The sequence below is a fragment of the Sceloporus occidentalis genome, unplaced genomic scaffold (assembly GCF_023333645.1).
Source record: "Sceloporus occidentalis isolate IW3139 unplaced genomic scaffold, rSceOcc1.0.p SCAF_39, whole genome shotgun sequence".
Taxonomy (NCBI): Eukaryota; Metazoa; Chordata; class Lepidosauria; order Squamata; family Phrynosomatidae; genus Sceloporus; species Sceloporus occidentalis.
The window spans coordinates 3452732-3476908 of record NW_028317019.1 but is presented as its reverse complement, the minus strand read 5'-3'; the positions used below and the strand labels follow the sequence as shown (position 1 = coordinate 3476908).

The 24177-nt window shown below is 44.1% G+C and overlaps 1 protein-coding gene across 1 annotated transcript; it reads right to left on the bottom strand.

Annotated features, from left to right (window-relative positions):
- Positions 1 to 238: 238 nt before the first annotated feature.
- Positions 239 to 4631, bottom strand: LOC149290426 (uncharacterized). Its single transcript, XM_089489281.1, has 2 exons — positions 4578 to 4631; positions 239 to 1711 (listed from the first exon to the last, which is right to left on the bottom strand). Exons 1-2 carry the CDS (start codon positions 4624 to 4626, stop codon positions 894 to 896), a joined length of 867 nt encoding a protein of 288 aa, XP_089345407.1. The 5' UTR covers positions 4627 to 4631; the 3' UTR covers positions 239 to 893.
- Between the last annotated feature and the right edge of the window lie 19546 nt (positions 4632 to 24177).

Here is a 24177-nt window from a genome sequence, read left to right as displayed (position 1 = left end):
CCTCCTGAGTATGTGCAGGGATCGCAAGGCCCTTGCTGCTGCTGCTGCTTATTCCACTCTCGGCCTTTGGAAGAAGGGAAGGAGTACGCCCTTCCTTCCTTCTATCCTTCTTTCCTTCCTTCCAGAATGGAGCCCAACCAGCGGAGCTGGACTCAGGAGAGAAAGGCTGGGAAGGCTCTGCTTTGTACATATAGCTCTGTTTCTCTGAGTTTGAGTTTGTGTGTCTGTGTGTGTATATGTGTGTCTGTGTGTTTGCCTCTGTTCTTCTGGCTGGCAATGGAGCTGAGGACTGAAGAGAGAAGAAAGTGTCAATTTTGTGCCAATTCACAACTTCTGTCCATCAATGAGTGTGTTGAAACAGCAAAGAACTTTATTAAGAACACATAGTGAGAAATTCAGCTTTTAAATCAGAGCTGCCCCCCCAAGCCAAAGAATACATTAAATCCCTAAAACCAAAAAGTCCAACCTCTTCCAAACCTAGCCCCCACCTCCAATGCCCACAGTCTACGCCTCATAGGTAAAAAAGCCCCCTTTGCCATGCCCATGAACTAGCCCTCTTTATGTTAATACCGACTACCAACTTTCTTCATCCAACCTCCCACAAATTCCAAAAGCTATCATTCCCTTAACTATTCTAGCCAGCTGCAAGAAATCCCACCCCTCTATCTAGCTAATCTACTCCACAACCCATAATCCCCAGCCAAATTAATAAACTAGAGCAAAGAAATATACTAATAGCAATTAAAACCAAAACTTAATAAAATATAACTTCAAAACTTAAACAGACATATCAACAGACAAACTTAACACACAAGATCACAAGGGCCTTTTCTTATCACCAGTGGATTGAAAATGTATTCTTTGTATTCCTTCTTGAGAAAAATAACGTCGTTTCACTTCTGGGATTTGTGTAGCTTTTCTCCAGTGTGGACTCTCTGATGTGTCACTAGGCTTAACCTCCAAGAAAAACATTTCCCACAATGTTGGCATTTGTATGGCTTCGCTCCTGTGTGGATTCTCAGATGCATGACAAGGACTGATTTGTAGGTATAACTTTTCCCACAATGCTGGCATTTGTATGGCTTCTCTCCTGTGTGGACTCTCTGATGTCTCACTAGGTTTGACTTCATATAAAAACATTTCCCACAATGCAGGCATTTGTATGGCTTCTCTCCTGTGTGGACTCTCTGATGTCTCACTAGGTATGACTTCAAAGAAAAAACTTTCCCACAATGCTGGCATTTGTATGGCTTCTCTCCTGTGTGGACTCTCTGATGTCTCACTAAGTATGACTTCGAAGAAAAACATTTCCCACAATGCTGGCATTTGTATGGCTTTGCTCCTGTGTGGACTCTCTGATGTATCTCTAGGTAAGATTTCGATGAAAAACATTTCCCACAATGCTGGCATTTATGTGGCTTCGCTCCTGTGTGGACTCTCTGATGGATCACTAGGTTTGACCTCTGAGAAAAAAATTTCCCACAATGCTGGCATTTGTATGGATTCTCTCCAGTGTGGACTCTCTGATGTCTCAATAGGTTTGATTTCGAAGAAAAACATTTCCCACAATGCTGGCATTTGTATGGCTTCTCTCCTGTGTGGATTCTCTGATGTATGACAAGGATTGACTTGTGAGCAAAACGTTTCCCACAATGGTGGCATTTATGTGACTTCTTTGCTGTATGGAGTCTCTGATGTCTAAAATGTTCTTCTGTAAAGAAGGACAATGACAGATAAGACTGAAAATCAGAGTTAAGAGAGGAGGGTGTTACCCCATGATTTAGCCCTCATTAATCCCTCCTTGTTTGAGATTAAATTAATAAAGTTGCTGTGAGTAACCCAAGCATGACCCTGCTGCTTATGCTCCTAAATCCATGGAACGATTGTATCCTTACTCATAGGAGCTAGCAAAGAAGAGCCTGTATGGGGACTGCCTTGAGGGAATCCGTGGAAGCAGATAGTCAAAGGCCTGTTGAAACAATATTCCATGAAACATGTGCAAAAATACTTTGATTAACAGGTGGCATCATATCCTGTGAGAGTGCCACAGAGTGCTGTCAGAGCACATGGCATGATGCAAGCTAACTGCAGAGGTCACTTCATGCTGTTTGGCACCAGGATGTGACTCACAACCAATACAGTATACAGCTCACATGCCGACTGGTGTGGATTGGATTGGAGTTGTGTGTACAAGAGATGGTGAAGTTGAAGGAACTTGGAGAGGAGAGCTTGCAAATATTTGTAACTCAAGATAGAGAACCTCCAAGGATTTCAATGAAATCAACTGTGTTTGTGATTTATTTTTAGTGTAAAAAGTGGTCAGTGCATTGCCAATATGTATATCTGGATATTTGGTTCTGTGCTCTGCTATGTTATTGTTGAGCTGCATCTGGTAGCGTCACCCTCAGATTGTGCTGTATATTGGCTTGTGAACACGATAGGAATTCAGAGCCAAGAAGGACTGAGAGCCAGTGTGCTAATCCTTTTTGTCTGATTTATTTGCTCCAAGCACCCATTGCATTCAATTTGGTTTCAGACCATTCTTCCCCCAGGACACATTCTAACACGCTTAAAACCATTTTGAACACTTGGTTTCTGCCCCCAATCAACAATTCCAGTATAAATATCTGCCTTGACTGGCTGTTCTTTGACTTCAGTCCAATTACAGACAGACAGTCTGTGGGTTTACATGGCTAAGCACCTCAATGCAGTTGCCAACCCCACTTGTCGCAGGAGCTCCTGACTTCTCTTCCCATTTCAAACCCTCAGCAATTGGAATCAAGATCCGCCTAGGTAAAGTATTACCATTAAGAAAGTCTTACATCTCTTGACCACTCCCACCTGTTATCTTGTTCTTGTGCGCGTGTGTGAACACTTACGTGTGTTTGTGTGTGTGTATTATGCTTTTCCCCTCAATAAAAAAAAAACCTATTTCAAATACCTTTGGAGTTCTGTGTGCTTCCAGGCCTGGTATAGTTAAGCTGAATCCCAAGGTCGCTCTTGCCCCAACCAAACTTATACAGTGGTACCCCGGGATACGAAATGCTCGCGTTACGAAATTTCCGGGGTACGAAAAAGTTAAACTGAAAAAAACTGTTCCGGGTAACGAAAGGATTTTCGGGTTACGAAATTCCTTTCGGCGCGTTTCGGCGCGAAATTCAAACCGCGGCTAGCGGCTAGCGGCGGCTAGCGGCTTTCCAGCGCCTTTTCGGGTTGCGAAATTTATCGGGTTACGAACGGCGCCGCGGAACAAATTAAATTCGTAACCCGAGGTAGCACTGTATCACCTTTCAGCTAAGTAACAAATTTCTCTAAAAGTATAGCACTTGCAGGTGTCCTCCCCAGACTCCAGCATTCTGGGTAACAAAGGGCCTCTTGAATCAACCATGGAACTAAGCAAGTTCAGGGAGGAAAAGAAACATTAGAGAACATTGCCATTGTTCTCTAAGGCATTGCAGGGCCAACAGAAGGATTTTACCCAAGATGTCTCTCCAGAGTCTCAAAAGGCTTGAAGAGGAGCCAAAAAAGCCAGGAAACTTGGTCAGGGATGGGCTGAGGAGCATTTAGAATCAAAAAGCATTTATCTCCATGGTTCCTTCCCACAAAATCCTAGAATTGACAGTTTAGGATAGGATACTTAGAATCCTTAGAAACTGGAGAACAATAGTGACTCACTAAACTACAAATTCCAAGATTTCAGAGAAAGCTGCTACGACAAACTATGTGTGAAAGGGATCTAGGAGTCCTGGTAGACCACAACTTGAACCTGGGTCAACAGTTTGATGCAGCAGCTAAAAAGGCCAATGTGCTTATAGGCTACATAAATATGGGTATGGTGTTATGGCAGGGGTTGGACTGGATGGCCTTTCTAGTTTCTTTCAACTCTTTGATTCTGTGTTATACATTCAGGGAAGTAATAGTGCAATTCTGTTCTACTTTGGTCAGACCCTCACTTGGAATACTGTGTCCATTTCTGGTCACCACAATTCAAAAAGGATGTTGAGAAGCTGGAGTTTATCCAAAGGAGAGCAATAAAAAAGGTGAAGGGTTTGGAAACCATCAAGCCCTATGAGAAGAGGTTTAGGGATCTGGGAATGTTTAGCCTGGAGAAGAGAAGGTTAACAGTGGATAGCCCTGTTCAAATATTTGAAGAGATACTGAGGATGGAGCAAGCTTGCTTTCTGCTGCTCTAGAGCAAAGGACATAGAACAATGGAAGCAAGCCACAGGAAAAGAGGTTCCACCAAAACATTAGGAGGAACTTCCTGACAGTAAGAACTATTCAACAGTGGAGTATCCTCCCTCAGAGAATGGTGGCATCTCATTATTATTATTATTATTATCTAAAGCGCTCCATCTTTGAAGGTCTTTAAAGGTCTTTGAAGGTCTTTAAACAAAGGCTAAATGGCCATCTGCTGGTGATGCTTTCAATGTGTATTCCTGCATTGCAAGGGGTTGAACTAGATGGTCCTTGTTATCTGTTTCTATAATTCTAAAGTGGAATCATAGTGCCATGATAATGTAGAATGAAAGGACCCTCAGTCTTCATATTAAGGGCAACGAATTCAGCTTCCTTACCCACAGAGGCCACATTCTCGTAATTCTCCATCATCACATCATTGTACATAAGTCTCTGCTTCTTTGTCAGCAGTTTCCATTCCTCCTCAGTGAAATATACCGCCACATCCGCAAAGATCACCTGCAATAGAAAATAGCCCTCATCCAGAGAATGACTAATAAAAGGGGAGGGAGAAGCACATGATGCTTCCCAAAAATTATTTGATCACCTCAGAATTTAGTCCAGGAAATATACTTTAAATTCTGTTAGCAAGAAAAAAGCTACTGCCTTTGAGGTCCAGTTTGTCTAGAATTCTTTCAATGTAATATACAATATAATCAACAATATAATTTAGGCCATGGCTGGGATATTAATGATAGATTAGAATACTGACTATCCCGACACGTATAGTACATGTAGCCTCCAAAGATTATAGTGCATTTAGCCATTTGTTGCCAAATTTCAGAGGCGAATGTCATTTTTAAAAAGCAGTTCTTGGGAGCACTGTGGGCTTGAGGGCCATGGGGCAACCCCCAATTTATATTCTCCCATATCCCCCAGCATTAAACAGATGGGAAAAACAAGACACATGTGGACAAGCAACAGCAGAAAGTGGTGAAGATGGACAAAGTTGTTTATGAAGAAGATCACACAAGTGGGAAAGGGCACAACAGTTTGTTTTTGCCTCAGACTCTTAGCAAGGGCAAGTCCCTGCCCCCTTCTTTCTTCTCCAACCCCCACTTTTGAGTTGATGGGCTGCAAACTCCTTGGCAATCATTATGCAGAAATTGAAATGAGCTGAAGAATTGGGAAAGTGGGAGGAGAATAGAGAAACCAGGACATTTTAAAAGCCCTCAAAATATTGGGATGACATAGGATTAATCAGGACTGTCTCTGCCAAACTCGGACAGTACTTTATTTGCTTCCTTTCATAAATTGGCCCAGCAGTGACCCAGATGAAGCTAATAGGACAGTGACTCACCAAAGAGTTGTTGTACCTCGGCAGCCTCCTTCTCTTGGAGCCCAACTCCCTCTGGTTGGCCTCTGTGTTGGCCATCAGGTGGGCAGGGGTCCTGGTGGTCCTGCACTTGGGTCACTTCCAGAAAGAGAGGCCCCAAAGCCGTGTACAAGGAGGCCGAGATGAAGTTCCTGAGAAAAGGGCCCAGGGTTAGGATTGGCTTGGCAAGAAGCCCTGCAGCACTCAAAGACGCAGAGAACAGCATCCTGCTGATGACACACACAGATGGCATATGCCTCCGTTGGGCCAATGCAGAGGTGGGCATTTGCTTCCTAGCCCGATTGCACACGGAGCAACACTGGAGCATAGAGGGTTCTGCTGGGTCAGGCTTTCTGGCCTAGTGGCCTCCCATTCTCCCATTGGCCAAAGCAGTTGCCCTCCATCCCCCAGGAAGTTACCCGGTCAAGCAGGGCAGGAAAGGAGCTCTCTCTTCTCTGGTTGCCCTCCTTCCATGGGATCCAGCCCTCCTCCCAGGATCGGGGGCGGGGGGGTGATGGGAACAACCAATTCCCATGGCAGCCTTCTGCATGCAGAGAAGTCACAATTCTCAAAGTGTCTCTGCCCATGTGGAGAGTGCCTATTTTCCACACTGTTGCCTGACCATCTTGGCTTGGGAATGTCCTGTTCTAGCCACAAGTAGGACTAAATCTTAGCCTGTATCCTATCCTATACTTAGTCCCGATCAGAGTAGAATCACTCAGTCTCTTGGATTTACCTATAGATTGACTCACTAGTCAATTATGGGTTTAGTAGGTCTATTCTAGGGTTAACCAACAGGATTCAAGCCTCCTCAGACTTTAAATTCCGATAAGTTGCAATAGAATGTAGAAAATATATATATACATAATTATGCATTGTATAAAATTCAATGTATGTACTTTAGTTTCAATAAAAATTATTTTTAAAAAAGACTTTAAAGGCAGGAATGTTAATTTTTCCATTCTGCGTCATCATCACTGATGAGAATTTGATTTCTCTTTCATGCAGAGGAAGAGGAGGAGGAGGAGGAGGAGGACCACCTTCTTTATGGAAATATTAAAGAGCAGATCATTAAACAGAGTCTGTGAACATCTAGAAAACAATGCCATAATCACAAATAGTCAATATTAGTTTCAGAGAAAGAGGTCATGCCTGACAAATCTAATCTCGGTAGATGATCCTGGTAGATGAGGGGAATGCTATGGATATAGTATATCTTGATTTCAGTAAGGTTCCCCATGTCATTCTTGCAAAGAAGCGATTTTGGGCTGCATCAATAGAAGTATAATGTCTAGATCAAGGGAAGTAATAGTGCCACTCTATTCTGCTCTGGTCAGGTCCCACCTGGAACATTTTCTCCAGTTCTGGGCACCACAATTCAAAAAGGATGTTGAGAAAAGGAGTGTGTCCAAAGGAGGGCAACTAAAGTGGTGCAGGATTTGGAAACCATGCCCTTTGAGGAATGACTTAGGGAGCTGGGGATGTTTAGCCTGGAGAAGAGAAAGTTAACAGGTGATATGATAGCTGTGTTTAAATTTTTGAAGGGATGTCATATTGAGGAGGGAGCAAGCTTGTTTTCTGCTGCTCTAGAGAACAGGACCCAGAACAAAGGATGCAAGCTACAGGAAAAAAATTCCACCTCAACATTAGGAGGAACTTCCTGACAGTAAGGGCTGTTCGAGAGTGGGAAAGACTCCTTCCTTGAAGTGCAGTGGAGTCTCCTTCCTTTGAGGTCTTTAAGCAGAGGCTGGGTGGCCATCTGTCAGGGATGCTTAATAATAATAATAATTTGTTTTATTTATATACCGCTATTCCAAAGATCATAGCGGTGAACAGCAAGTAAGCTAATTAGCAAGTAAGCCAAGTAAGCTCTTCCAACTCTAGGATTCTATGATTTATATTCCAGGTGGAGAAACTCTGGCCCCTGGGCTGGATAAGACCTGTATTTCTTCAATGATCTGACCAATGGCCTCTCCTCATCAGGCCCCCTTCCCCATTTAGACACTGGTGAAAATAATCATTTCATTTTTCAAAATGAGAAATATCTCTGAGCTTAACTGCTGTGTTTATAATATAATAATAATACATTTATTTATATACCACCTTTTCAAAAAGACGAAAGCAGTTTACAAATGTACAATTACAAAATTTGTGTGTTAGTGTGTGTCAGTCATAGCAGGAGCATGAAGTATGTACCTCCTTCCTTTGCTTGCTAAAGCCACACAGAAATTGAGGCATGTACATTTCTTTGCATTGTTTCTGAATGGATCTATTGTCAAAATCACAATTTCATCACTTTTCCTTGTATATTTTTTAAAAAGATGTACATTGCTGATATGTTGCACTTATACAACAAAAATCTATAAGTGTATAGGTTTATGAGTGAAGATTGCATCCTGGATTATGCTCATTTTTGGGAATTGAAGACCTATATAAATTCATTATATAAACCCAGTGAAACAAATACCTCACAAAGCTCTAGTAAACAACGTGTACACACACAGTCCCCATAAAAGGGACTCACTGGCGCACTGTGTGTCTGGGGTCTGGAAATCTCACTTCCACCTTCTGGGAAGACAATGCTGCCAGAGACTGAATTATGCCTGCGAAGCAAGGTCTCAGTCTCTCAGCTGCAGCCCTTCCATACAATCCTGGACTGAAACATTCAAACAAAGGTCCTCTTTCAGCTCCAGGAATAAAGACCTACCTTCAGTATAAAGACCCTGATTCCTGCGCTTCCAGAAAGGCCTCTCCTGCAGTCCTTTATGGCTGGAGCTTCCCTGGGTCAGAGGCCGTCTCCTCAGCCGTAGAGAAGGGTTGCTCTGAGTGCGAAGGAGGAGGAGGTCCACAGGGCTGAGGGAGGGAAGGCAATGGGAAAAAGATCAGTGCCAATGGCCATGGAGGGCAGAAGGTGACAATGCCTAGGAAACTCCTCTGAGTCCCAGCCATTCTAGGAATGAGTGGCAGGAGTGAGTCCAGGGGGCTGAGGGGTCTCTTTTCCCAAAGGGGGAGGCAAGGAATTGTGGGACCCTTCCCAGCTAGGGCCCAAAGGGAGGGTCTCTTTCCCCACCGCTCTCTTCCAGCCCCCAAAGCCCAGCCTCCCCACTGGCCCTGAGTCCCTGCCTCCCTTCCTCAGACCCCCACCAGCCCCTCCCTTCCTTCCTTCCTTCCTTCCCTCCTTCCTTCCTTCCTTCCTTTGCCCCAAAATGGAGGGCAAGAGGCACAAATGGACACACTTCCTTCCTTTTGGCCCAAGGAGCCTGGCCTCCTTCTGACTCTGGAGCCTCAGGAGAGAAAGAGAAGCCTCTGTTCAACTGAGGCCTCAGAGAAGGTTCTGGAACAATATTCCCCACAATCACAAGCAGCACAAAATGGCCACCAGAACACAGAATGTCAGCCTCTGCCTCAGCACTTGGCAGTTTGAGACCTTCAGGGAACCCAAAATGGAGGCTGAAGGGGCCTCAAAGTCGGAAGGGACCTCAAACAGGATTTCCAAACCTTAACAACACCTAAATATTTTCCTGATGCTATAATTTAGAGACTCCCTGAGGCAGTCTATACAAGTAACTCTTTATAAATAAATAAAGTTTAGGAATAATAATAAGAAGAAGGAACATTAACCAAGAGCTATTTCTCCCTGTGGCTTTTCCCTCTGAGGCCTCTGCGCATGCCCAGGAGCCCCTTCTTCTTCTTCTCCTTCTTCCCCTGAAGAATCCTCCAGAGGCCTCTCCTAAGCCTTCCTCCTCCTTCTCAGGCCTTTCCTCTAAGCCTCCCTCCTCCTCCTCCTCTTCAGGCCCTCCCTCTTAGCCTTCTCCTCCTCCTCCGTCCCTTCCTTTAAGCCTGCCTCCTCAGACTCTTCCTCTAAGCCTTCCTCCTCTTCAGGCCCTCCCTCTTAGCCTTCTCCTCCTCCTCCGTCCCTTCCTTTAAGCCTGCCTCCTCAGACTCTTCCTCTAAGCCTTCCTCCTCTTCAGGCCCTCCCTCTTAGCCTTCTCCTCCTCCTCCGTCCCTTCCTTTAAGCCTGCCTCCTCAGACTCTTCCTCTAAGCCTTCCTCCTCTTCAGGCCCTCCCTCTTAGCCTTCTCCTCCTCCTCCGTCCCTTCCTTTAAGCCTGCCTCCTCAGACTCTTCCTCTAAGCCTTCCTCCTCTTCAGGCCCTCCCTCTTAGCCTTCTCCTCCTCCTCCGTCCCTTCCTTTAAGCCTGCCTCCTCAGACTCTTCCTCTAAGCCTTCCTCCTCCTCCTCTTCCTCAGGCCTTTCCTCTAAGCCTCCCTCCTCCTCCTCCTCCTCCTCCTCCTCTTCAGGCCCTCCCTCTTAGCCTTCTCCTCCTCCTCCGTCCCTCCCTTTAAGCCTGCCTCCTCAGACTCTTCCTCTAAGCCTTCCTCCTCCTCCTCTTCCTCAGGCCTTTCCTCTAAGCCTCCCTCCTCCTCCTCCTCCTCCTCCTCCTCTTCAGGCCCTCCCTCTTAGCCTTCTCCTCCTCCTCCGTCCCTCCCTTTAAGCCTGCCTCCTCAGACTCTTCCTCTAAGCCTTCCTCCTCCTCCTCTTCCTCAGGCCTTTCCTCTAAGCCTCCCTCCTCCTCCTCCTCCTCCTCCTCCTCTTCAGGCCCTCCCTCTTAGCCTTCTCCTCCTCCTCCGTCCCTCCCTTTAAGCCTGCCTCCTCAGACTCTTCCTCTAAGCCTTCCTCCTCCTCCTCTTCCTCAGGCCTTTCCTCTAAGCCTCCCTCCTCCTCCTCCTCCTCCTCCTCCTCCTCCTCCTCTTCAGGCCCTCCCTCTTAGCCTTCTCCTCCTCCTCCGTCCCTCCCTTTAAGCCTGCCTCCTCAGACTCTTCCTCTAAGCCTTCCTCCTCCTCAGCCCCTCCATCTTAGCCTTCTCTTCCTCCTCCACCCTTTCCTCTAAGCCTTCCTCTTCCTTAGGCTCTTCCTCTAAGCCCTCCTGCTCTTCCTCCTCCTCAGGTCCTTCCTATAAATGCCCTCCTCCTCCTCCTCCTCCTCCTCCTCCTCCTCCTCCTCCTCCTCCTCCGGCCGTTCCTCTAAACTTTCCTCCTCCTCCTCGTCCTCAGGCCCTTCCTCTAATCGTTCCTCCTCCTCACAAAATGGCTGGGTCTGCCTGAGTAGTAGATACTCCAAGGAGATATCTATTATAGATAACTAAATATAACTGAAATATAAGTCATACAAGATATTAAGGGTCTTGCAGGTACAATATTTGTAAGTATATAATATTCAATTCATACAAGCTATTAAAATAATAAATAGACCTAAGGGTCCAATTCTGAGACTGACTTCCAAGATCCGCTCTTTAACTCTCTCTCTGGATCTCCAACCGACACAATTCCCCCAACTGTCTCTTGGTCTCTCAGGCCTTATATCTCCTTCTCACGGAAGCTTCCAGAAGGACCTTTATCTTGCTCTCTGATTGGTCAAGAGAGCCTTCCGTAGCAGTGATGTCACTCTGCATTTGCATAAACCTCCCTTTACTGGCCCCTGTTGGCCACTTTCAAGAAGAGGAGGAGTTTCAGTTTCTCTATTTAGTTCTTTGTGAGGAGCAGAGTGTCAGAGGGAGAAAGACAGAAAGAAGCAGAGTGACAAGGCCTGGAACCACTAGGCTTCACTGCTGCCCTGAGGTCTGGCTGGGCCTGCCTTGGGTCTCCTGCTGCTGGTGCTTTCCTTTGGCCACTGCCATTAAGGAGGGGAGGAAGGAGGCCCAGCAGTCCTTCTAGGCATTGGCCCACTCTCTCTGAAGGTGGGAGACTGGGACTCCCCAAAGGGCATTTCAATGCTTTTAATGGTGGCTCTCACGCTCTAGGAAAGATGATGATGATGATGATATCATCATCATCATCATCATCATCAGGCCTGGGGCAGGGGAGGAAAGAGCTGCCGCCTGACCTTAATCCTCATTAATGCCACCATCGCTGGGCCTTCTTGCTCTGCACCACTGTAATGGCCATGGCTCAGTGCTATGGAACTCTGGGAATGTTCTTTTGGTTTGGCATTTTAGGTGTTGTTAAGGTTTGGAAATCCTGGTTAAGGACCCTTCCGACTTTGGGGCCCTTTCCTCCTCCATTATGGCTTCCCTGAAGGCCTCAAACTGCCAACTGCCAAGCGCTGAGACAGAGGCAGCCATCTTGTGTTCTGGCAACCATTTTGTGTTCCAGCGGCCATTTTGTGTTCTGCTTGTGACTGTGGGGAAGAATGTTCTGGAACCTTCTCTGAGGCCTCAGTTGAACAGAGGCTTCTCTTTCTCTCCTGAGGCTCCAGAGTCAGAAGGAGGCCAGGCTCCTTGGGCCAAAAGGAAAGAAGTGTGTCTCTTTTCTGAGAGGGTTTTCTTATTACAAAGCTCTGCTCTTTCTGGGGAACATGGGTTTTAAAAGGGATCAGAAATGGGGAAGATAGTTTTAATGTAAGCCTTATTCTTCTTCTTCACAATCATTGGGCTTTGGCTTCTAAGAGGAGGCTAGTCCCCAAGAAGGCCAAAAGTGGCTCCCTTGGGAGGTTTTAAAAGTCTCCCCAGTTTCCTTATTAAGAGATCTTCAGGCAAGAAGGAAGGAGAGAGACCAGAATAACTCATATTACTAAGAATGACACAAACAAACATAGAAACAAACAAGAACAACAAAAATAAGGATTAGACACTAAGACAAACTACTTATTTTTTTTAAAGGAAAACTATTATTAGGAGGGTAAAAAGATGAATTGAGTGCTTCTATCCTTTTAAAACCGACTCATGCTGTATCCGCACTTCAGAAATAATCCAGTTTGAAACCGCATTAACTCTCCTAGCTCCAGCCTATGGAATCCTGAGATTTGTAGTTCATTGTGGCATCAGCTATCTGTCACAGAAGGCTAAGTGTCCCAAAGGCAAAATCCCAGGATTCCATAGCACTGAAAGGTTTCAGCGGTGTCAAAGTGCTTTATTTCTATAGTGTGGATGCAGCCTTCTTGGGAAAGGGGCTGATGCTGCGGAAAAGCACTGGTAAACTCTGGAGGTTTTATTTATTTATTTATTTATGTATTTATGGGGCACTCATTTCACATCTATCTACAGAGACATAACCAGGGCCTTCTCCAATTCCCCATTCTCTAATCCCCCACCACTCTAAGAAGGCATGGAGTATCTGTTGTGTAGGGGAGCTGTAGTGAATCTATGCTAGGTCCAGGGGCTTTGTTTGGTGCAGAGGGAGGAAGGGGATGCCCTCCTCTGAATTGGCCCAAAGGAGGTATATGTCACCTGCGTATGTCACCAGCAGGATGCTGTTCTGTGTGTTTTTGAATGCTGCAGGGTTTCTTGCCAAGCCAATCTTAACCCTGGTCTCTTTTCTCAGGAACGTCATCTCGCCCTCCTTGTACACGGCTTTGAGGCCTTTCTTGCTGGAAGTGACCCAGTGCAGGGCCACCAGGACCCCCTGCGCACCTGATGGCCGACACAAAGGCCAAGCCAAGGGAGTTGGGCTCCAACAGAAAGAGGCTGCTGAGATACAACAGCTCTTTGGTAAGTTGCCATCCTGACTATTCGTTTCATCTGTGTCACTGCAGGGCTGGCTCATGAAAGCAAGCGGAGAACATACTGTCCCAGTTTAGCAGAGAGAGTCCTGGTCAATCCTCTGTCACCTTATTTTTTCAGGGGCTTTGAAAATGTCCTATTTCTCTCTCTTCCTCCCACTTTCCCCCTTGTCCTCAGGTCAAGTTCAAAAGATGTGTGCACCCCATCAACGCAAAAGAGGGGAGAGGGGAGGAGAGAAGGGAGCAGGGTCTTGCCCTTGCCAGGAGTCGGAGCCAAAAGCAAACTGCTGGACACACACCTTCCTCGCTTATGTGATCTGTATCATTAAGAGCTTTGGCCATCTTGATCCCCTTCTGGGGTTGCTTGTCCACATGTGTCTTCCTTTCCCAATCTGTGAAATGCTGGGTGATACGGAAGAATATCTCTGGACTTAAATTGAGGGGTGGGCCCAGTGGCCCTCAAGCCCTGAGTACTCCCCAGAACTTCTTTTAAAAAATGAAATTTGCCTCTGAAATTAGGTGAGACATGGCTAATGCACTATAATTCATTGGTGACTAAATGTACTATACATGTTGGGATAGTCAGTATCTCAATCAATCAGTAATATCCCAGAAATGGCCTAAATTGTATTCTTCATTATATTGTATATTATATTGAAAGGATACAAGACAAACTGGATCTCAAAGGCAGTAGCTTTTTGCTCGCTTGCAGAATTTAAAGTTTATTTCCTGGACTGAATTTTAAATATTATTTTGTGCTTTCCTCCCCTTTTGCTTAGTCACTCTCTGGATGAGGGCTATTTTCTGTTGCAGGTGACCTTTGCAGATGTGGCAATATATTTCACCAAGGAGGAATGGAAACTGTTGACACAAAAGCAGAAATTTATGTACAGTTCTGTAATGATGGAGAATTACGAGAACGTGGCCTCTGTGGGTAAGGAACCTGAATCCATTGCCCTTCCTGTGAAGATTGAGGTCCCTTTCATAATTTACTGTCGGAGCGCTATGATTCCACTTCAGAATTATAGAATCAAAGAATTGAAATAGACCAAAAGGACTATCCGGTTCAATCTTCTGCCATGCAAGAATAGACATTCAAAGCACCCCCGAGATATGGCTATCCAGCCTCTGTTTAAAGAAAGAGACTCCACCAAACTCTGAGGGAGTGTATTCCATTATTGAAGAGCTCTTACTGTGGGGAAGTTCCTCCTAAAGTTTTAGTGGAGCCTCTTGTCCCTGTGGCTTGCATCCATTGTTCCATGTCCTTTTCTCTGGAGTAGCAGAAATCAAGCCTGTTCCATCCTGAATATGACATCTCTTCAAATATTTGAACAGGGCTGTCATATCCACTCTTAACCTTCTCTTCTCCAAGCTAAACGTACCCAGCTCCCTAAGTCATTCCTCAGAGAGCATGGTTTCCAGACCATTCACCATTTTGGTTTCCTTCCTCTGGACATGCTCCAGTTTCTCAACATCTGTTTGAATTGTGGTGCCCAGAACTGGACACAGGATTACTGCAAGTGAGCCCTGACCAAAACAGAATAGAGTGGCACTATTACTTCCCTTGATCTTGACACTATACTCCTATTGATACAGCCTAGGATCACATTGACCTTTTTAGCTGCTGCATCACACTGTTGACACATGTTCAACCTTTGCTCTACTACCATTCCTAGTTCCCTTTCATACGTAATTTAATTGTCATAACAACTTCCTATGGAATCTTGGAATTTCTCATTTTAGTGAGGCACTATTGTTCTCCAATTCTAAATATCCAATCCTAAACTGCCAATTCTGCAATTTTGTGGGAAGGAGCCATGGAGATTAATGCTTTTTGCCCCTAAATGGTCCTCAACCCATTCCTGAGCAAGTTTCCTGGCTTTTGTGGCCCCTCTTCCAGCTTTTTGAGGCTCTGGAGAGGCTTCATGGGGAAAAGGCCTCCCTTGGCCCTGCAATGGCTCAGAGAGGGCCCAACAGTGGCAAAATGGCCTCAACTTCCCCAAAGGGATGCTGTGGGATATTGAAGGTCAAAACATTATACCATATTTTTAATTTTTTTTTAATTTTATTAATAACAGACATCACATTACAAACATTGCAAGCATATAAACAAACATACACAAAACATTGGTTTCAATACCAAAACACAAAACAAAATAAACATTAAAAACTAACAACTATGTAAATCTAAAACATTATATTATATTATTTAATTCTAATATATATCGTGGCTTCCTCAAAGTAAATGCATATTTTAATTTACTAACCATTTCATATCTCCTAGGTATACATCTTCAAATAAAAAATTTTTTACTTCTTAATTAGCTTTTTACTTCAAAATTTTTTAGGCATTCCCATTCCCTTTTTATCTTTTCCTTATCCAGATCCTTTAGCAATGCAGTCAATATATCCATCTCCATTGCTTCTTCTAATTTATTTATCCACTCATCTTCTGTTGGAATTCTTTTCTCTTTCCAGGAACTAGCATAAACAATTCTAGCTATTGCGACCATATATAAAATAATATGTCTATATTTTTTCCACTTCTTTTTGTAATAATCATTTTTCTAATATTATTTTTAATTAATAAAAATAATAAAGGACTAAATGGTAATGTTATTCCTAACATGTTTGACATCAAAGTGTGTATTTCCCCCCAGTATTTCCCCACTTCTGTACGCTTCCACCAAAGGTGGTAAAAAGTTCCTCTTTGTTTACTGCATTTCCAACAACTACTGCTTCCATTCTTGTACATTTTGCTTAGTTCATCTGGGGATATATACCAGCGATACATCATTTTAATATAATTTTCTTTATAATTTTCACAAAGTGTGAAAGAATTAGTATCTCACCAAGATTTTTCCCATAGGTCAATTTCTATTGTATTTTTTGTGTCCTTTGGCCATTTTATCATACAATGCCTCACACTTTCCTGTTCCAAATTTCCTTTGCTTCAGTAATTTGTAATATTTTGAACTATGTCCGCATTTATCATCAAAGATTATAGCATCCATTTCATTTTTCTTATCTGTAAGACCATGCTCTTTTTTATCAATTTTATATCTTTCAAACATTTGTCTAAACAGAAACCAATTCTTATTAATCTTGTTCTCTCTCTCATTGCTAGGTTTCATTATTAAATAATTTTTTCTGTTGTTAACAGGTCCCTGTATCTTAACCATTTCTGACCCTCCATTTTTGTTCATCTATAGAAAGCTTCTTGAATAGAGACCCATGATATTATTTGACTATAAAATAGTTTTTTTTAATTTTAACCCCTACTCTAAACAATAAATTTCTTATAAAGTGATGGCAAAAATCTGTATTAGCTTTAATTTGGTCATACCACAAGAAGGCAGGATATCCAAACCTTTTTGTGTTTTCCATTTCTAATAACTTATCATATCTTAATCATATCCATTCTTCGATCCACTGTAAACAGACTGCATAATAATACAATTATTCCATATTTTAAGGTGACACAATGTGGGATTGCCTCTGAGATCCCCTGGGAGGCAATGTCACCCCCCCATCCCCAACAGTAATCCATCCCAGTCTTGGAGAGAGGAGCCTTAAAACAGCTTTAAGGCTCCTCTCTGGCATTTGACCCTCGCCAAAATTGGAATCCAGGTCCCAGCCCCCTTGTTCTGCCTTTCCTAATACATTATTTGTATATTGAATATCCTGCCTTTCTCAACAAATGGGCCTCAAACTGTCCCTTTTATGCCTCACACACACTCTGTGTTTCTGTCTGTGATAGAGAGATGGAGGGAATGTGAAAAATAGAAAGGGAGGGGAGAGATGCTGAAGGTGAAATGCTGAAGCAGTGCAGATGGGCAAGAGGGAAGGTTGGAGAGAGGAGGGAGAAAGGGAAGGGGACCAGGCCTCTGGGAGCCAGGAGCAAAGCCAGGATCACTTAGCTCTGTGCGGATAGGAAGGGACCTCTGGGAAGGGCCAGGAGAGGGGCCTTGGGGATTGGGAGGCAGCCACCAACCTGACAGATTTTAAGAATTGGATTGAGTGAACTGGTGAGAACATGGCTCAGGCCCTTATTTCAGGGATATTAAGGCGTTCCATATAGCAGTTATCAGCAATGTCTATGAAGAGAGGAAAGGTGACACAAAAATTCCTTTTTCTCTAATGTTTTTGTCCAAACTGAGTTTGCTTAGGTCCATGGTTGATTCCAGAGGACCTTTGTTATCCCAAATGCTGGCATTTGGGTAGGACACCCGCAAGTGCAATGCTTTTAGGGGAATTTAGTACTTAGCTGAAAAGAGAGATATAGTTTGGTTGGGGCAAGAGTGACCTCGGGATTCAGCCCAACTATACCAGGCCCGGAAGCACACAGAACTCCAAATGCATTTGAAATAGGTTTTTATATTTTATTTAGGGGAAAAGCAAAACACACACACATGTAAGCATTCACACACATGCAGAAGAACTAGACAACAATTGGGAGTGGTCAAGAGATGTAAGACTTTCATAATGGTAATACTTTACTTAGGCGGATCTGGATTCCAATTGCTGAGGGTTCAAAATGGGAAGAGAAGTCAGGAGCTCCTGTGACAAGTGGGGTTGGCGAGTGCATTGAGGTGCTTAGCCATGTAAACCGACAGACTGTCTGTCTGTAATTGGACTGACATCAAAGAACAGCCATCCAGGGCAGATATTTATACTGTAATTGTTGCTTGAGGGCAGAAACCGAGTGTTCAAAAAGTTTTAAATCGATTTAGAATGTTTCCTGGGGGGAAGAATGGTCTGAAACCGAATTGAATGCAATGGTTGCTTGGTACAAATATCTTAGAAAAAAAGGATTAGCACACTGGCTCTCAGATCCATCTTGGCTATGAAATCCAATCGCGTTGAAAAGCCAATATACAGCACAATCTGAGGGTGACGCTCCCAGATACAGCGCAACAATAACATAGCAGAGTACAGAAGCCAATGTCCAGATATAGATATTAGCAATGCACTGACCACTTTCCACACTGAAAAATAAGTCAAAAACACAGTTGATTTCATTGAAATCCTTGGAGAATTTCTCTCTTTAGTTGCAAAATAATACAAATATTTGCAAGCTCTCCTCTCCGACTTCCATCAATTTCACCATCTCTTGTACATACAACTCCAGTGCAATCCACACCAATCCGTATATGAGCTGCATACTGTATTGATTGTGAGTCATCTCCTGGTGCCAAACAGCATGAAGGAACCTCTGCAGTTAGCTTGCATCATGTCTTGGCTCTGACTCGGGACTCAATGGCAGTCTCACAGGATATGATGACACCTGTCAATCAAAGTATTTTTGCACATGGTTAATCGAATATTTTTGCAACAGTCCTTTGACTATCTGCTTCCACTGATTCCCTCAAGGCAGTCCCCATTCTTTGCTAGCTCCTATGAGTAAGAATACGATCAGTACATGGATTTAGGGGCATAAGCAGCAGGGTCATGCTTGGGTTACTTACAGCAACTTTCTTAATTTCATCTCTAATTAGGAGGGGTTAATGAGGGCTAAATTGTGGGGTAACACCCTCCTCTCTTAACTCTGATTTTCAGTCTTATCTGTCATTGTCGTTCTTTACAGAAAAACATTTGAATCATGAGAGAGTCCACACAGGAGAGAAGCCATACAAATGCCAGCATTGTGGGAAATGTTTTCCTTGGAACTCAAGCCTAGTGACACATCAGAGAGTCCACACAGGAGAGAAGCCATACAAATGCCAGCATTGTGGGAATGGTTTTTCTTCAAAGTCAGACCTAGTGAAACATCAGAGAGTCCACACAGGAGAGAAGCCATACAAATGTCAGCATTGTGGGAAATGTTTCTCTTCAAAGGCACACCTAGTGATACATCAGAGAGTCCACACAGGAGAGAAGCCATACAAATGCCAGCATTGTGGAAAATGTTTTTATTCGAAGTCAGACCTAGTGAAACATCAGAGAGTCCACACAGGAGAGAAGCCATACAAATGCCAGCATTGTGGGAATTGTTTTGCCTACAAGTCAGTCCTTTTCATGCATCAAAGAGTCCACAATGGAGAGAAGCCATACAAATGCCAGCATTGTGGGAAATGTTGTTCTCAGAAGCCAGACCTAGTGAAACATCAGAGAGTCCACACAGGAGAGAAGCCATACAAATGCCAGCATTGTGGGAAAGGCTTTTCTCGGAAGTCAATCCTAGTGACACATCAGAGAGTCCACACAAGAGAGAAGCCATACAAATGTCAGCATTGTGGGAAAAGTTTTTCTCAGAAGGCACACCTAGTGATACATCAGAGAGGCCACACAGGAGAGAAGCCATACAAATGCCAGCATTGTGGGAAATGTTTCTCTTCAAAGGCACACCTAGTGATACATCAGAGAGGCCACACAGGAGAGAAGCCATACAAATGCCAGCATTGTGGGAAATGTTTCTCTTCAAAGGCACACCTAGTGATACATCAGAGAGGCCACACAGGAGAGAAGCCATACAAATGCCAGCATTGTGGGAAATGTTTCTCTTCAAAGGCACACCTAGTGAAACATCAGAGAGGCCACACAGGAGAGAAGCCATACAAATGCCAGCATTGTGGGAAAAGTTTTTCTCAGAAGGCACACCTAGTGAAACATCAGAGAGTCCACACAGGAGAGAAGCCATACAAATGCCAGCATTGTGGGAAAGGTTTTTCTCGGAAGTCAATCCTAGTGACACATCAGAGAGTCCACACAGGAGAGAAGCCATACAAATGCCAGCATTGTGGGAAATGTTTTTCTCAGAGGTCAAATCTAGTGAAACATCAGAGAGTCCACACAGGAGAGAAGCCACACAAATCCCAACTGTGAACTAATATTCTTTTTGTCAATAAGGAATATAAAAAATATATTTTCATTCAAGTGGTGCTAAGGAAAGGCCTTTGTGATTTTGTTTGTAAGCTTTGTCTATCTATATGTCTATGTTTTAAGGTTGTATTTTGTTAAGTTTGGGTTTTTATTGGTAACAGTATATGTAGATAATTACTTTGGGTTGTAAATTGTGGGTCGTGGTATTGGTTAGGTAGTTGGGGGGCTGGGAGTTGTTATATATGAGTTATGGGAATGACAGCTTTTGGAATTTGTGGGATGTTGGCTGAAGAAATTTGGAGTCCGGTATTAAAAGAAAGGGCTAGTTTGTGGGAATGGCAAAGGGGCCTTGTTACTTGTGGGGCATAGACTGTGGGAATTGGAGGTGGGGGCTACATTTGGAAGAGTGTGATATTTTAGGTTTTGGGGTTTTAATATATTGTTTGGATTGGAGTGGGCAGTTCTGGATTAAAAACTGAATTTCTATGTTTTCTCAATAAAGTTCTTTGGTATTTCAACACACTGGACTCTTTGATGCACTGAAGTTCTGAATTTGCCCAAACTGAACCTTTCTTCTCTACTCAGTCCTCAGCTCCATTGCCCAGCAGAGGCAAATACACACACAAACATACAGGATACACAGAGAGAGCTATATTTCCAAATCAGAGCCTTCCTTTCCTGACTTTCCCTCCTGAGTCCAGCTCTGCACCTTGGGCTCCATTGCGGTCTCTTCAAAGGAAGAAAGGAGGGAAGGAAGGGGAGGCCGCTGACCCCCCAGCGCATACCTTCCTTTCCCGCAAAGGCCGCCAGCGGAATAAGTAACAGCAGCTTTGCCCTGGCAATCCCTGCGCATGCTGAGGAGGGGCCTTTGGGGGCATCTGTTCATGCGCAGTCTCAGCCCCTGAAGCCATTGCTGCCCTCACAGTCTGTTCTGAGGGAGGGAGGAAAGTGGGGAGAACCCTTGTTGATTCAGAGGAATGGCTGGAGCATCTTCTGGGGGACACTTGGGGGTTATTAGAAGGAAGGAAGCCCCTCTTCTCCCTCCAAAGAAAGGCAGGGGTCCTGCCAGGCCTCCTCTCCCTCTTTCCTTCCCTGCCCCCTCCTCGGGAGATTCTTTAGGGCCCAGGTGTTTGGGGGGTTATTATGTTAAAAGGGGGCAGGGGGGACCCTTGGAGAGAGCTCCCTCCCTCCTGGAAATTGGGGCAGAGGAGAGACCTTTCTGATGCCTCATTTGGAGAAGGGTTTTGTGCCAAATAGAAAGCATCACACAGGATAGGGTTGAATAGCATTGGAAGCAACATTTTTTTTTGGGGGGGGGGGGGAGAGAAGTTTTCTCTGGAGTCCTGGGGGACGGGGGTCTGGGGTGGGGGAGAAGAGCTAAAATCTAGGCCAAAGCCAAGAGAAGGGAGACAGAAGATCTCAAAGCTCTGGCAATCCCCTGGCAACCTGGGAACTAGGTTTAGAGGCTCACAGGATCTGGATTGGGCACCCCCCTCACATACTTACCTTTTCCTTCACAACAACCCTGCAGAGGAGGACCAATAGAGAGACCTACAGCCCGAGAAACACACCCCCCCCCCGGTTCTGGGAGCATAGTGAAAGGGCATTAGAGCCCCTTGAAGGGATGTTGTTATTATTATTTATTTATATTCTGCCTTTTCTCAAAGGAATCAAAGCAGATTACAGTAATAAAATAACATACAATTTCAGAAATACAATTAAAATTCCAAAACTCCCAACCCTCCCCCCGATTATAAGAAGTATTAATCAACCCCTAAAAAGCTAATAAACAGCAAGAAAATGTAAAACATCCAAAACACAATACAGTAAAAAAGTTTTTTCGGGCAGGAAATGGGTCATTTTCTGAAGGTGAGAGGGGAAGGCAGGAACAACACATGAATAACAATTTCCATAATAGTAAAGATTGCAAGGGTAAGGGTCAGGGGGAGGGGGAGGCAAGTCAATAGATCTAATCTACTCTGGAAAGGCCTGCCAGAAGAGATCCGTCTTCACAGCCTTCCTAAAGGCTTCCAAGGTGGAAATATGATGGACCTCATCCGGAGGTGGTTCCAGAGCCTGGGAGCGGCTGATGAGAAGGACCTCTGGGTCACTGCTGAAAGTCTGGTCTTCTTGAGTTGTAGCAGGTTCTTCCCAGAGGACCTGAGTCTGCGGTGGATTGTATGGGAGGAAGCTCTCCCTGAAGTAGTCAGGACCCAAGCCATGGAGAGCTTTACGGGTTAAAATCAATACCTTGTATCTTGTCAGGAAACTAATGGGCAGCCAGTGAGGGATTTAAGAACCGTTGTAATGTGGGCAGTTCTAGAAGTGCCCATAACCAACTTGGCTGCCATATTCTGTACCAATTGAAGTCTCTGAACTTGGCACAAGGGTAGTCCCATGTAGAGTGCGTTACAGAGGTCTAGCCGAGAGGTGACCAGCGCATGTACTTCTGTTTCAAAGTCTCCCTGCTCCAGGAAGCGGCGCAGTTGGCGTATCAGCCGAAACTGATAACAAGTGCTCCTGCCCTTTGCATCCACCTGAGCCATCAGATGAAGTGATGAACCCAGGAGCACTCCCAAACTGCAGACAGAGCCTTTCAGGGGAAGTGTGACCCCATCCAGAACTGGCTGATATAACTCCATTCCCAGATTAAGGTCCCTCTTACAAGTACCTCCATTTTACCTGGATTCCATTTGACTATGTTGGGATAACAGGGTGAATGGAAGGGGAGATAGATATTTGTCAGGCCCCTAATTGCAGCCCCTCTTCCAACACAAAAGGCAGTACTTTGAAAAAGGAACAGCTTGTATTGAAGATAAATGCAATAGAAGTGACTTTTTTGTCAGGAATGAAAGTATAAACATATCACTTTTATAACCATATCAATTAACCCCACCCCATTAACCAATAAAGCTAATTAATTGGATAGCCTGTTCCCGCGCAGTGTTCTCCCATCCAGGATTCATGATTATATATATATATATATATATATATATATATATATATATATATAATATGAAACCCCATCAATCCCAATGTAATATGATACCATATGAAAATATAATAAGCATAAACCCATAACAACATAATACAATATAAAACTACCAATAACTCTCTATGTTCCCCGCTCCTTTTACTGAGAACAGTCTTTTAAAATCAAGCCTCTGTTACAAGGATGATTCCCACACATTCCAGTCCTAGCAAAGAAGCACATTCTTTAGCCATTATCTCCTTACCTCTTTATAGTATCTTCTATTAAAGCACATAATAAAACATATTATTTTAACCCACCATAAATCTCATCTATCTTAACTCTAATTTAAACCTAAACCTATAACCCTTATGGCATGAATCCCTAAATGAATAAATGAATAAATGCATGAATAAAGGGATTAATGACATATTGTGACTTCAGGCTAGTGCTCCTTGCCTGTAGCAATGCAATGGGACCATTGTGAATTTAGGCTAATGCTGCTTACCTGTAGGTTTGAGATATGACCATTGCAACCTGAGGCTGATGCTTCTAGCCTGAAATATTGAGACTGGCCCATTGCGATCTCAGGCTGATTCTCATTGCCTGAGAGACCGAGATTGGCCCATTGTGACTTCAGTCTGATGCTCCTTGGATAAAGGATTGAGACGGTACTATTGTGACTTCAGGATGGTGCTCCTTGGATAAAAGATTGAGATGGTACTATTGTGATGTGAGGATGGTGCTCTTTACCTGAAGGATTGAGACTGGCCCTTTGCAACCTCAGGCTGATGCTCCTTGCCTGAAAGGTTGAGAAAGGAGAACTGTCACTTCAGACTGGTGCTATATACCTGAAGGATTGGGACTGGCCCATTGCGTGTCAGTGTATAAGTGTCCTGTCATAAACATTAAAAATATTAGGGTTTGATTATTAGAGTTAAAGTAGGAGTTATAGTTGTAGTTCATAGTAAGTAGTGTAGAGTGATGGGTTATAGAAAGCATGTAGTGGGAAATGTTAGAAAGACAGATGATTAAGGAGGGCGTTTGGAAAGACGGATGGGGTTGCAGCTGGAGACTGGTTATCAAGTAGGAGTGAAGCTGGCTTGGGAACACCGTTCTTCAAGGTGAGCCTGTGTGGGAGAAGGGAAGGGAAGTATAGACAACCTTGGTATCTATGCAACCTCCGCTTGTGTTGCTTTAGCTTGGGAATTGGGGGCTGGCTTAGGGAGGGGTTGAGCAAGTTTCTTTTGACTTCAGACTTTGCAAAAAGGTGTTAATGGATGTTTCTCCTAGGATTCATCAATAAAGCTTCTTTAGTTTCAAATGGGTTTTATTT

Coding starts and splice junctions, on each gene's coding strand:
- LOC149290426 (XM_089489281.1), bottom strand. CDS start 4,626: ATGTACAATGATGTGATGATGGAGAATTACGAGAATGTGGCCTCTGTG. Junction 1,712..4,577: donor CGAGAATGTGGCCTCTGTGG/GTAAGGAAGCTG, acceptor CCTTCTTTACAG/AAGAACATTTTAGACATCAG.